Source organism: Sesamum indicum, linkage group LG2 (assembly GCF_000512975.1).
Source record: "Sesamum indicum cultivar Zhongzhi No. 13 linkage group LG2, S_indicum_v1.0, whole genome shotgun sequence".
NCBI classification, from domain to species: domain Eukaryota; kingdom Viridiplantae; phylum Streptophyta; class Magnoliopsida; order Lamiales; family Pedaliaceae; genus Sesamum; species Sesamum indicum.
This window is the reverse complement of record NC_026146.1, coordinates 9,864,574-9,879,551: the sequence shown is the minus strand read 5'-3', so window position 1 is coordinate 9,879,551 and position 14,978 is coordinate 9,864,574. Positions and strand designations below refer to the sequence as shown.

Below are 14,978 nucleotides of genomic sequence, written 5' to 3'. Positions count from 1 at the left end.
AGTACTACAAGTACTCAAGCAATAACTCTCTCATCCTTACAACTTCATATATATATATATATATATCACATATAAATATATATATTCAAGCTATGGCTACATATATATATATATATCCTATTGGACTTAATTAAAAAATGAATTAAACCCATAGACTTGGGCCTCTATAGAATTAATCAAATCAATTTTAAAAGCCCATATAGAATTTATTTGATCTTATCAAATAAATCCAAGCCCATAGCCCAATTAATTAATTCATCAAATAATTGAGGCTAACCCGATTTATTTAATCTCATTAAATTATCAAGTCCAAACTCTAATTTATTGATGTTATTAATTAATTCATCCAGTTCAATTAAAATTGATCTTATCAACTTAATAACCCAACCCAAATTTAATTAATCTCATTAATTAAATCTTGAGCTCTCCCGTTTAAATGTCATATCATTTAATCTCTCGAATTAATTTACACTCTTTGAGTTAATTCATTCCTACTAGAATTAATTCATAATTAATTCTACTGCTTCCTTGAGTGGTGTTTTGTGTGACTCTATAGGTTTACCCTCAGCTAGACTTGGGCTTGTGTTAGCACACAATTTAATTGCAAATATATTTGTACTAGTTAATTAAATTATATTTAATTAATCGCTTTCGATTAACACTTAATCTGAAAAGCACCCATCACCACGGGCGACTGTCTGGAAACGGTCCCTATATTAGAGAATAGGTGAAAATGGTGTGAACCTCAAAGGCTACCGAGTGCCATATGGGTATGGTCTTTCCATCGACCATCTTTCGATTTTGTCTAGGGCATAGAATTGGTCATCAGTTTTCATCCTAGACTTGACATCTATGCTTGTATTCTAATTATGTTTCTCATTAACTATGACACAAACTCCCAGGATCACAACATACATCAGAATACATAGGATATCGCTATCATCTCACAATAGGCGATCCTCTCTTGGGACTCACCAATCTTCATACACATTCAGACTGAACTGGAAAAAAGGCTTTTAATAACCACATCAGAATATGATCGTCTTTTACCAAGCCCTAGATACAGTTGTTCCATATATGACACTACGTGAATCCTCAAAATTTGAGGACTAAATCCCATACTATCGGAGTCGAAGAGTTCAATTTATACCGGCCAAGCCTCACAGGTTTTCATATGACGACTCCCTATGAGTCAATTCAGTCCGCTTGACAACCTTGGTCAACCACCCACTAAAATTGCATAGACGTTATACGTGTGTCGCCTATGAAACACGACACCCATCATATGGACGCAATATTTAGTGCAAACTCAATAGAACCCTTGATACTCATCCTCCGGACTCTCGATTTAGAATATTTCAGATCCAATCATTGAAAGTTGGTTTCGAAGTTGTCATCAAATGTGCAACCCGACTTCATTGGTTGATTAGTGATTTGTGGGCTTTGTTGCAATGTATGAAAATTACATGAGTAAGAACAACAAAGTAAGACAAAATGAATACTTACTCTTATTCATTTATTTCAACATTACAAAATAAAAAAAAAAGAATTGCTCTAATAGAATACAAAATAGCCAATCAAATTGGCTTTCTGGTCATCTATTCTAACATAAACAAGCTTGTAGGTTTAGGCAACCTGTTATAGGGCAAGAAATATTGACCTACTTTGCTTAGCTGATGCATGCGTACTTGTTCCAGCTGTTCCTATCATTAGCTAGGAAGATATGATTCCGTTAGTAGGAGAGAATATATCTCAAAGTAAATGAGTAATGACAAGTAGTAAATTTGCCTAAGTAGGTATTTTTAGCATTATGCTAAAATAGATGTGCCAACAGAAAGCAACTAGAAATTGAAGTAAGTGCGCCAGCTAGTAGTTGCCTGTATGTTGTATATGCCAGCTGGTGATGGCTGAGTTGGATGCTTGTGCCAGCTAGTGGCGATTATGTCACTGCATGCACCAGTTGGTGGTAGCTTATGTAAGTGCGTGCACCAATTAGGGGCAATTAATTGAAAGCATGTGCTAGCTAGGGGCGACTTATGTAGAAGCGTGGGCCAGCTAAGGACGGCTTATTAAGAAGATGCGCCAGTTGGTGGCGACTTATTAGGAGTGTGCGGCAATTGGTGGCAGTTTATGTAAGTGCGTATGCTAGCTAGGAACGACTTATGTAAAACTATGTGCCAACTAAAGACAACGGCTTATTTGGAGTTAGCTAGGAGTTGAAAACTGAGCCTACGAGTAATACAAAATAAGAAGCAAGAATTACCTTTATTCATGTGAGATAATCCTTGAAAGGATAGCAAGCTGTAAATAGAGAGTAGGGAATTCAAGAATAAAACTTTCTAAGGTTATAAGCATTTCATGGGTTAGAAAGCCTCCTAGAGATCTTCTGCTTGCCTCTTGCTCTTGGAAGAGCTGCGGTAATGAGAGCGTTCTTTTTTCTACTCGCGCATTTTCCTTTCTCCATGTAGTCTTTTCGGTAGCCGACTTGTATAAGCTTTTCTATCTCTTGCCTCAACTGGTGGCACCGATTGGTGTCATGTCCATACTCCCTGTGATACTTGCAAAAATATTTAGATATCGGGACTCAGGATCTTTTTATGAGCCTTTAGGCTTTTGTAAGGCAGGATGCCAATCAATTGGCATGAGCATTCTAGCTAGGCTAGTGATAAGCGAGGTATAATGCTCATTCTTTGTTTCAAGGGAGTTGAAGCATCCTCTAGGCTCTCCCATGCTCTTGTTGGAAGAATACATTTCATTCTTCCTCTGCCTATCTCGACTGCTCCTTATCACCAGCCCGACGTCCTTTAGGTTCATGTACTAGGAAGTCAATAGCTGGTTTTTTAGCTAGAGATTCAAAAAGAGGGCCTCCACGGAGTCCTTGGGCGAATGCACTAACTAGCACTTCCTGGTGAGCTGTTGGGACCTCAAGGATGGTTGTGTTAAAGCGCTGAGTGTAAGCCCTTGAAGTTTCATTCTCTTCTTGCTTGAACCGGAAAAGGCTGATAGTCAATTTTTTGGTACTTCTTACTGCTAGCAAACTACTGCTGGAAGAGGGAGCGAAAATTCTGCAAAAGATCTAACTAATCCAGTTGGAAGCCGGTCGAACCATTGATGGACCGAATTCATTAGTGTAGTAAGGAAAACATGGCATTTAATGCCATCAATATACCTGTGCAGCAAGGCTGTATTTTCGAACTTACAGATATGTTCAGTTGGATTAATGGTACCATCATAAGCAGGTAGGTGTGAAGGTTCTCATAAATGAGTAGGGAGCTCTCCTCCATAATGTGTTCGCTAAAGGAAATGTCGTGCTCAGTACGTCTAGCTTGTTTTGTCACTTGCTGGTAGAGTTCCACCATCTCTTTCTTCAACAACTTCCAAATACTAGGGGGTTGATGGATAGTTGCTTCCTTTCCTGCAAAGTAGTGGGGGTAAATCGGCCTACTGGAGCCCAGTAGGAATCTGCACATCAATACCTTTATTTCCTGGTGTTCCTCCAGCTCCGCTAGCTTGGGAACTGCGGAAGGTTGAGTTAATGATTTCCATGATGAACTCACCAGCTGCTCATAGAAGAGCGGATTCATAGTGATAGGTTTAACTGTTGAATCGAGCACTGGTGGGTCGGAACGTTGGCTCCTATGGTCAGATTTGGAACAGAAGCATTAGCAGCTCCTGAAGTGGGGTCTGTAGGTGCAATAGTAGGTTTTTGTTGCAGTAAGGAAGGAAGAGTTTCCCTGATAGGATCCCATTATCATCTCCATGGTTAGAATTCGCCATTTCTCATGCTAAAGCCTAAGTGTTCCCACATACGATGCCAATGCGTCCCACACCACAACGTCGAAGTTTAAGGAAAATTCTAAGATCAAATGAGACTAGCCTTGCAAAACAGAGGTTATGACTCCCATGCTTAAGTCAGTAATGATTTATAGAGGCAATTTGAATCAAAGTGAGAATAATGGAAAGAAAATGATGATAAACTACATATATTCGTCTGGAGTTCAAAATATAAGCTCAAAACAGCTTAAGGACCGAGAGAGAAATGAAAGAAAGTGAGAGTTTGAGAGTGAAGAACGATGTTACCAAATGACTACACAAAAATCTTTACTCATAGGTGTGTATAGAGTAGGATACTAGGGTTGCTGTGGAGTGTTATACGCCATTGAAAAGCCCTTTGAGTTGGCTATTAACCAAAACAAACTGTTGTGATTTGGATTTGATTTGACTGAAATACATCAAGTGGAGTAAGTCTTGCCATGTTTACCTGAAAATACGAGAATTGGTTACTTGCTGATTTCCAGCTCATTTGACATCAATTTACTCGGAACCACTTAAAGATATTTCAGGGTGATGTGTTTTGATGTGTTGGCAAGCTATATGACTTGTCCACCTAGCTATATGATGACGTGTCCAGTTGGAATTGACTTATTTCTTGGGCCTGCCAATTCAATAAAGTAAGAGGTAAGTTTATGGGCCTTTCCTCCCTACTGATAGGTCAGCTAGGTTCGTAGTCAGCTGGGCTGATATACCTTGCTTGTGGGTTTTGCCTTCTTATTGGTGAGCCAACTGGGCTGATCTACCTTACTGGTGGGCCCAGTCTAATAATTTTGGGGCCATCAAACTTGGATAACAAGTCCAAAAAAGAGTTAAATAAACTTTAAAAAAAAGAGACAAAAAGTTTTCTTGAATTAATGTACTAAACTTTTAAAAATAGAACAGAAAAGATAAAATTGTAGCGTTTTAAAAGTTTAAAAACCTACTAGTATAATCAATTTAAAATAATATAAATTCTATGCAATACAATATTAAAAAAGAATAAAAATTAGCTCAACTGGGCCAACCCACCAATATAAATCAAGTGGCTTATAAGTTCTCACCAAAACCACGAGTTATGACATGTCTTTAGAATAGTAAATCACTTATAAATATATTTATAAATTACCCACCAACAACAATCTTACATCATTAATGAAATTCACATCCATAACCACCTAGGTGGAAGTGGTTGTGCTTAACCACTAAGCTAATAAGTGTGGACGGATATTTAAACAACAGTATATAATTATTCAAGTAAGAATTTTACATAATTATTCATATATATTTAATAAATTAAAATAAAATTAATCACCTTGATAAAATTATTTATAAATAATCTTACCAATGTCACAAAACAATTCAAACCTTAATTTATTTTTGTCTCATTCTATGACATGATTTATCTACTTTTGTTTTTAGTGTGTGTGTGTGTGTGTAAGCTTAGTAAATGTCGAGAGGTTCAAGTCAACAAAATTCGATTACAATCCTACCAGAGTTTTTCAGGTAAAAAAAAAAAAAAAAAAAAAACTTGTTTTGCAAGATCAGGTGTTTAACAGTGGATTAAGATCTGCACAATCACAAACAAAAACCTCATCGTTAATCAAAATCATTCATAATCCAAAAAAAGAAAAAGAAAAAAGAAGATTAAGAGAGAGAGGAAAATCCCAACAGATAGCTAAGAAAATGGAGTAGTAGTATGTATATATAATATCATAAAATGTCTGGCGCATATCAAAGGAGAGATAAAAGAGCATTTCTCGACTCTCATAACCATCATCGTCACTTCTCCGCCGTCGAGATGACCACAGCCGCCCCTCCGCCGGCTGCTCGCGGTTCCATTTTCCTCGGGGTTGATGTGGGCACCGGAAGCGCACGTGCAGGTCGCTTTTGTTCTTCTTTTCTGTGGGCTGATAAATGTCGCGCTGATTACGTTTTGACTGTGTTATAAGTAACTTTCTTTACTGATAAAGTGTCTTTTGATTACGGGTTGGTTGTTTTTGGTCTTTTTATCGGTATTGGGTAATGAATGATGTGGTTTTGTTTGTTTGAAGTGTTTAATGTTTGCTGTTGTATTGATGTTATTCCTGATTGCGGTTTAATTCATGGTTGTTTCGGGTGTAGTTCTTTTATGCTGAATTCTGATATTCTTTATGTATACTCTTAGGATATTTTGGAAATTATCGGGTAGTTATATAAATGAGTTTACTGAAGCTTACGACGTTCGGGAGGTTGATTCTTTGTATTGTATGCTACTGAGTTGCATTTATGAAATTAATCTTCTTCTTTGCATTTTGACTATTCGGAATTCAGGGGCTCCAGATAAGTGTTTAATTGAAGTTGCTGGGATTTGAGTTTAGTGGGGTTCAATTTTGTGTTGTTCTGCTCTGTTGTTCAATGCAGGTCTATTTGATGACAATGGACGACTTTTGGGCTCTGCTAGTTGCCCCATACAGATATGGAAAGATGGTGACTGTGTTGAGGTGACAAAACGACCATTTTGAACCTTTAATACATACTCTAAACTCTAATGTTTAGGCCTATGAGGATCATCGCTGAAAGATTTGGCATTTCTACTTGTTTCCTTGATTTTCTTGTATCCAGCAATCTTCGACTGATATCTGGCTTGCAATTTGCACCGCTGTGAAAGCAGCATGTTCTCTTGCAAATGTTTCTGGGGATGAAGTGACAAGTTTGGGTTTTTCTGCTACTTGTTCTCTTGGTATGTAATTCTAATAAGTAACTAGTATATTTCGTGCTGCTAAGTAACACTATAGATCCATCTTCATTCACTATTTTCTGGAACATGTAGCTTATGGCCTCACTATTTACCAGGGGAAATTGGTTTTGTGTGCAGTTGCTATCGATGATGAGGGAGAACCTGTGACTGTTTCCTGGAGCGGTGACCCAAGAAGAAATGTTATAGTGTGGATGGACCATAGAGCTGTAAAACAAGCTGACAGAATTAATTCCTCTAAGTCACCAGTACTTGAATATTGTGGTGGGGCTGTATCCCCTGAGATGGAGCCGCCAAAGGTGCTTATGTAGTTGTCAGCAAATTCTTGTGCTGGTTATGTGAATTATGATTCAGCCAATAGATGATAATGCTTATCTCCATAAAATGAAGCTATCTGGTCCCAGTGTATTTTTCTTCACGAGCTCATTAGAATGAGCTGAATGTTTGAGATTTTATGCACCACATCCGTAGATCAGACGACTTAATCATTGATAAGAAAAAAGAAGGGATAACTTATTTAATCATCATAGCTCTAGAATTAGGATGCTGTAATCTTAGAAACTCGAGGCATCATGAACCATGCCAAGAATTGTTTATGCTAATGCTCTATTGGTTCCCAATTGTTTCTGAAAATTGCATCAGGATGTTTAGAAGTTCTGCAGGAGCTAAGGGAGGCCTTCTTTTGGCCCTTTTGTAGTTGTTTGTCATATTATGATGAATATATCTACAAAATAGATGAGATATCGGGAATTATGCATGGAGGAATGAGCTTTTATAGTATATTCTTTGTCTTGTTTGTGGTTATCGTATCTGTACTGAAAGATAAAAGAAAAAGATCATGTAATGTGTCTAGATGTACTTTCCTTTTGTGGTTATCTGTTTTTTCAGAAATCTCCTTGACATCTGGACGATTCACTATATATTAAAATCATTAGTTCACTTTAACCATGTATCAGAAAGTCAACCCTTGAGGTTATCTCCTTCATTTTAGTTCCTATTGCACTTACAACAAGTAGTTCAGTTTCTTTAATTGCCACTGTCAGCACGTCCTTGTTAGTGGACTTTGTGAAAATAACCTTGCAGTTACATATGAGACTATTGTGTATAAGATCATGTTGCCTGGTTTTATTCTTATTTTTCTGAAAATGTATGATAAAATGCAATGAGGATTGAGTGGGGTTATGCAGAATATTCTTTTTCCAGAAGCAAAATATATATTTGAGGAAATGTTTCGAGGAAACTGAAGTTTATGCAATTGGTGGTGGTTGTTGCCCTTTTTTTTTCCATCACTCTGCATCGACAAATAAATTTGCAACTAATTATATCTAGGGCCTTTACTGCCACAGGCTATATTTGTTGAATATTATACTTCTCATAGCTGGGGAACTGTCTGTTATGGTACACTGACTTTCCTTACAAAATCAAAACGACGTACTTTGATTAAATGTAAGACTACAAGTCAATTTGAGGTGGGCTGAGATCTGGATAATGTCATAGTAGAACTGGTGAAGATGCAAGAGAGTCTTGCAGAGCCACTAAAGAAAGGGAAGACAAAGGTTTTTATATCATTGGAACTGATGCTTTTTTCATGTAAAACTGCTACATATTGCGACATAATTCCATAAGATGAATATGTATACACACACCATAACCTTTTTCTTTTAGTAAGTGTCTTCATCTGTTTTTTAGATGCGTGAAAGGAGTTTGCTTCAGTTGTATATGTTCTCTACCAGCAGATCCTTTTCCATTTTTCTTTCTTTTTTTTTTTCCCTTCAACCGGCCATTTTGTAATTTGGTTGCTTTACTAGAAGTTATTATCCTTTGATTTCCACAAAATAGCGTGGCTCAAGAAATGAACAGATGTTTGATCATCAGTTTTGAATTGCTACATGCATTGTCTAATGTTGCAAAACTGCAATTGCAGCTTCTGTGGGTCAAAGAAAATTTGCAGGAATCATGGTCATTGGCATTTAGGTGGATGGATCTGAGTGATTGGTTATCATATAGGTAGCCTATGAATTTCTCCTCCATTATGATATCGTGACTGCAGTTTGTATGAAAATTAGTGATTTGCCTCATTTTGGTTTCTTCTTTAGAGCAACGGGAGATGATACTAGGAGTCTGTGCACAATAGTCTGCAAATGGACTTACTTGGGTCATGCACATATGCACCAAAACAATGAAATAGATTCTCGTGATATGGAAGCTCGTGGATGGGATGATGACTTTTGGGAGGAGATTGGTCTAGGCGATCTTGTGGATGGCCATCATTCCAAGATTGGTATGCTTCTAAATTGTCTTACAACTACTGAGATGTTTTTCTTTGGTGAAATTTCAGTAGTCTCTTATACCACCAGTGCTTCGTGAACTGTTCATTTGGTAAGTGGATGTATTAGATGGTTCTTTCATACTCAGTCTGATAAGTTGTATTCCTTGCTGAAGCATATGAAGTACCTAGCAATAATGGTATACATACTGTTTAGCTATTTGCTAATATGAAATTGGACAAAGCATTTTAAAGTATTATGATTTAAGTAGAATAATGCAACTCTAATCATAGGAGATTTTGGAAACAATATCTGAAAAGGAAGTTGGTTATACTTAACTTACACGTATTGCTAGGAGAAACTTCTAAGCATCTAAATTATTTAAGGTCCTGTATATCTTTTTTCTTCGGCATTTGTAATAGTTCTTTTTGTTTACACATAGGGCATGCACATAATTAGAAGTGTAAGTTAGACACATTTATAAGTTTCTTCTTTTAGACAGGTATAATAATAGTCGTGTCTCAACCTATTGGTTTGAGTTTTCTCATTTCAATTGATTTGTATAATTCTCCTGACTCTTACAGAAATTAATTGTTTACAGGGCGAAGTGTAGCTTTTCCTGGTCATGCTTTGGGGTCTGGTCTGACACCTGATGCTGCAAAGGCAAGAACCCTAGTAAAAAAATCAATTTCAAGGGGCTACCTTGAGTGAATATATGATGTAAAGCAAGAAAAGCAGATCCTTCGTTCTGTGTGAAAATGATGATTAACTTAGTTATGGTTGTATAAATGATTTTTTCTACTAACAAGTGGTATTTGTTTCCAGGAATTGGGTCTGGCTGCTGGGACACCAGTTGGTACATCCTTAATAGATGCGCATGCCGGTGGTGTAGGAGTGATGGAAAGTGTTCCGATGGCAGATTTTGCGTCAGAAGGTTATTCCTCTTAAATTTGTCTCTTAATATCATGAGACTTTTGTGTGCGAGATTATATGTTTCTGTGTTACAGCTCATTGGTTTTGCACATTTAGAGGTTGATGAGGAAGCAATATGCCACCGAATGGTGTTGGTATGCGGAACTTCTACTTGTCACATGGCAATTTCTAAGAACAAATTGTTCATTCCAGGGGTCTGGGGACCATTCTGGTCAGGTATAGTCTGACAGAAAGAAGTGTTGCTTTTGTGATTTTTATTCATAAAAAAGTAACTTTTTTCAATTATTTCAGTTAGTGTTTATTCATCCAAAATAAGGTACAGAAAATATTCGATTACTTTTTATCCTGTACAATGTCACTTGATTGGAGAGCTTACAAATAGAGCCGTATTTATTGTCCCCCAGTAAAACATTCAAACTTTAAGAGTGGTGGATGGATTCTTGTGCCCTCATAATGGAGAAGGCAGTGAAAACACAGTTTCCAAGCTATACTTGCTACTGTAGCAACCTGTTTGATCTTACAGTTCAGAGCTGTATAAGAAGTTACCTTGTTGGATTAGATATGCTGCTTAACTATGTCCATCAGATCTGCAGCCTTATACTTTTTCATGTCTCAAGTGTGAACTGCTAATTTTATCAATATGAAATGTTAAAGTAGCCAAGTGACAGGAGTCCTGGATTTTTCCAGTCAACTTCCTTTTGGACATGATTACAGCATTCTAGGAACAAATTCTGGATCCTATGGTGAGCCCTCCTGCATTCATTTGGCGAGAATGCAATTATACTGAGACTGATTAGGGATCTGATTGTCAGGATTGAATTGCCACCAAATCATGATTTATCAGATTTCATTACCTAGTAATTTGATTAGGGAAACCAGTCTAGATGCTTGTTGATGTCCTACCATTGTGGTCCTCCTTGCCACCTACTGGAGAGTCCCTAGCATCTGGGGCTCTTTAGAAGGTCTTACTATCTGCGAGTGCCTTCATGCCTTCTCAATAGGTGACAAGACGGTAACTCGTTCCAAAGCCTTTAGTCCTCAAGTATTTCCTCACTCTGATACTCTATGTATGCAAGAAATCTAGGAATGCCCTCATTTTGGTATCTCATAGCCAGAACTATGCATCCTGATGTACTCATATGCCACATGGTTGAGATGATAAAATAGTTCAAGGGGGCCATGTTTTTCACATCTCCTGTCTTGGATTGGTTTGTGTTATATGTTTTTTTAAGTGTCATGTGAATCCCTTTTGGTTATTTGAATAACTTCTCTTTTTTGTTCTTTGATGCAAGGAGTGACTAATATTTATTTTGTTTCACTTTTACGAATTCATTTAGCTATGGTGCCTCAGTATTGGCTTACTGAAGGAGGCCAGAGTGCCACTGGGGCAGTACTTGATTACATTATTGAGAACCATGTTGCTTCTCCGCTCCTGGCTAATAGGGCTGCTTCTAGAAGTGAGATGGCTTAAACTTCATACATTCTGTATAGTATATATTGATGTAACTCTTGCCGCTTACCTAAAATCTGTTATAATCTTCTTGATTTATTAGGTATTTCAATTTTTGAACTACTGAATGAGATACTGGAAACATTGAAGCAAGAAGTAGGTTCATCTTTTCTTGCGGCATTGACTAGAGACATCCATATCCTTCCAGATTTCCATGGAAACAGGTAAAAGCTTGAGATTTTGTCAGGAGTCATTTTCTATTCTTGAAGTTGATTTGTACTTTCTAAGTTTTTAGTTCAGATCTCCCATTGCAGACCCAATCTCAAAAGGGATGATATGCGGTTTAACTCTTGATACAAGTGAAAAACAGCTGGCTCTTCTATACCTAGCCACATTGCAGGGTATAGCATATGGGACACGGCATATTATAGAGCATTGCAATGCCCACGGTCATAAAGTAAGGAAGTTGTGTACATTATATTTCATGATATTTTAATGCTGTACTTGGTTCACCTTCACAGCTTCACCATATTAAGCAGAATCTTAATTGAAATTAAGAGTTGAAAAGAATCCAACAAATCGAAATAACATTAACACCAGCACATGGTTCTTACTAAACATTCTTAGACTGGTAAAATACACATAGAGTAGATTTTAAATGTTCTGCTTTCTTTTAAGAATATCTAGTGCATGAATACAAAGAGTTATAACTGGTTTAGAATGGGTTTTAATCACTTCAAACATAGTAATTGAGGGAACTTAGGACTTGTATGTAGGTGTAAAGTGAAAACGAGGTTTTCTCTCATTATAGATATTTGGGTATAATTTTTGGACTTTTCGGGGAACGGTAAGTTGCATTAAATAAAAGAAAGCAAGAAAATAAATCGATTATCCGGTGGTGTTTCCCTTGACCGGCCAAGGGATACCCACAGTCTAAAATGCACTACTGATCGATGTTAGCAGGTGAAGCTATGAATACGCTATCGAATATCTCAACTATTTGTAATGCCATGGTGGTGGATGTTTGTTCCGTGTGCCTTAATCGTCTGGGCTTGTTCTTCTTCCAAAGGAGGTTAACACATGATGTAATATTTGTATTCCAGTCTCCGGACTCGGTATGTGACTCCTAGGTGTATCTTCTACATCATCTAGCAATTGTAGAGCATCAAATGTATTAGACACAGCAATTGCCTTCCCTTTTTCCTCACGACTCAGCCTTCTTTCACGAGGAAGCTTATCCACCCCTTGAGTCGGCGGCAAAAGTGGCGGCCTCGCATTGTGTACCATGTGCAGTCGACTCTCCTCATTTCTCGCCGCACCAACTTCCGTGTTGTTTGAAGCCTTCCTAATTTGTTCAGTAACCAGTGGTGGTTGGATCTGCACTCTCGTACTTTTTGAGGACACAGTAGCCGGAGGTTGTTGTGGCGCACTAGCTTTAGGCACGTACACAGCTACTGGGGGTGGATAATTTTTGGACTCTCCTAATTTTTGGACTTTTACCATTACCATCTTGAGTTAATTATCTTTAACTGCATGTGACAACCTAGTGTCCTGCAAAATGCCACTTTACTGGTGAATGTTACATGAAATAAAATTTAAGTATCTTCCATGAGCATTCCTTGTTATTAATTTTGATTCTACACATACTCTTTGCTATTAGCTTTTCTCCTACATGTTTTCTCATCAATTGTTTTTTTGCTACCAGATTGACACCTTGCTTGCATGTGGAGGGCTTTCAAAGAATTCCTTGTTCATTCAAGAGCAAGCAGATATTACAGGTTTTCTCTCTATCTCTCTATCTCTGGGCGTGTGATGTCTATTTCTGTGTACACGTGCCCGGATGTTTTGGAATTTACTCCCCCTTATTTTTTTTACTTTTCTATATTCTCCACCTATTATGCTTTTAACATGGTTTTATCTAATTTAACATTGAACCTTGAGTTGATTATTATCTTGGTGCACTATCAAGATTCGCAATGATGTCATTATAGCTGATCGGTTTTGATGATAATACAGAAACTGTTTAATAGAGAAATTATTCCCATGTACATAATTTTTAGCCAAATAAATTGCTGGGCTTCACTGGCCGATTGTTGCATGGTCTTCTTTTCTGTTTAGCAGTGTGAACAGTACACTAGAGAAGCTGCAATTCTTGTAGTTTGATTGAATGTGGATGCTGAGTTCACAGCTTCAAGCTCAACTTTGTGAAAATTATGCAGCTTCATATGATGATATAACAGAACAATGCCCAAGACGTGGAATGTAACTACATTAGACACACAATAATGTTCAAATGGGCGCTGCAAATTAATCACATGAAAATACGTATCACCAAGTCTTTCCTCACTGATAGGCTTATCTTACAAGATACGTCCGACAGACGTATCTACTTGTCCGAAGAGGAAAGTCTAAAGAGATATTTGGAGGCATATCTGCTATTTGAAGTAACTATTGACAAATGCAATTGTGGTATGTATCCTTTTAGCTCCATAAAGTGACTGGAAAGGCCTAATTCCTAGAACCCTGCAAAATAAGGCAGTAACCTTTGTAAACCTGAAGTTGATGCTCATCTTTTTCAAGTATAGTTGTCCTTAAAGAGGTGTTGATGATAATTGTCTGCACTTTGAGGCTTGTAAATTTAGCCAAAAGCTATAGACATGGGTGGAAGATTAGCAGAGATGAGTTTAGCTGAACGTCAGCAGAATATTAGTATAATTGTCTTGACGGTGTTGAGGCGTCATGTATAAACCGCACTTTGCCACAAGAGAATCTTAAAATGATTCTGCTTTGCTGAGGAAGATCAAAGAGATGTTTGGTGTTGGAACCTTGTGACTGGCTAACCGTATCCCATTTTAGAAGTTGTTTATGAATAGCCCTTGGGTCGGAGCCTAAATTAGGAGGGAAAAGAACTCTGTTCTTAAAGCTTTTGTTCAACTCCTTTCAGTGTCAGATTCTTCCGTGTTCTGTAGGCTTAACATAGTCTGGGCTTTACATGAATTTTTAAACAGGTTACCCCATAGTTCTTCCACGGGAAAATGAATCAGTGCTCTTGGGTGCTGCTATTCTTGGTGCTGTTGCCTCAAAAAAACATCCCACCGTCCAAGATGCCATGAGAGCACTAAATGCAGCTGGGCAGGTAGGAAAACATTGGTTTTTGCATATGTTTGATGTAATTGTCGAAGTGTTACAGTTTGTTTTACACTAATGTTGTCGGCATACATCCTTGGCAGGTCGTCTATCCCTCTAAGGACCCAAAAGTGAAGAAGTACCATGATGCTAAATACCGTATCTTCCGTGATCTTTACGCTCAGCAGTTATCTCAACGCTCAATTATGAAAGACGCTCTTTCATAGGTTTGGCATCTATTTCTGCATGTTCACAACTCGAAAGTTCTACCAGAGCGACGAGTGGAAAGTTGATTCTTGACTTGTTTATGGGGTGCATTTCGTAACATTCTACAGTATCACCTGGCCTTTCGGCCTACATCACATGTACAGTTATCTTAATGCTGTCTGTGTCCTAAAGCCACATTTTCTTTGATCAAGTAAATGTACATGAATCTCTATTCTGCTCTCTTCTCCCTCACTTATGCTTGGTAGCCTGCAGACAAATTAAATTTGTGCCCGATAAAGTTGTCCCATGTGGAAAATAATATATTAAGTATTAATTTCTATTTTATATTTTGAGAGTTTAATTAAATTTAATTCTTAAAGTTAATAGTTAATTAATTGATATTAATATTTATTTTTTCTGGCCAGTCAAATGGCGCCAAGTGTCTTTT

At 37.5% G+C, this 14,978-nt stretch overlaps 1 protein-coding gene across 1 annotated transcript; it reads left to right on the top strand.

Moving 5' to 3' along the window:
* On the top strand, positions 5,345 to 14,770 carry LOC105155672 (FGGY carbohydrate kinase domain-containing protein). Its single transcript, XM_011071589.2, has 15 exons — positions 5,345 to 5,693; positions 6,214 to 6,293; positions 6,415 to 6,532; positions 6,668 to 6,846; positions 8,472 to 8,554; positions 8,644 to 8,828; positions 9,416 to 9,477; positions 9,640 to 9,748; positions 9,844 to 9,963; positions 11,085 to 11,204; positions 11,301 to 11,421; positions 11,498 to 11,654; positions 12,903 to 12,975; positions 14,206 to 14,333; positions 14,428 to 14,770. Exons 1-15 carry the CDS (start codon positions 5,531 to 5,533, stop codon positions 14,548 to 14,550), a joined length of 1,821 nt encoding a protein of 606 aa, XP_011069891.1. The 5' UTR covers positions 5,345 to 5,530; the 3' UTR covers positions 14,551 to 14,770.

Bases quoted from the DNA above. Each gene is read 5' to 3' on its own strand.
- LOC105155672 (XM_011071589.2), top strand. From the start codon at position 5,531: ATGTCTGGCGCATATCAAAGGAGAGATAAAAGAGCATTTCTCGACTCT. The intron at 11,655-12,902 runs GTAAGGAAGTTG...TTTTGCTACCAG, and splicing joins GCAATGCCCACGGTCATAAA to ATTGACACCTTGCTTGCATG. The intron at 12,976-14,205 runs GTTTTCTCTCTA...ATTTTTAAACAG, and splicing joins AGAGCAAGCAGATATTACAG to GTTACCCCATAGTTCTTCCA.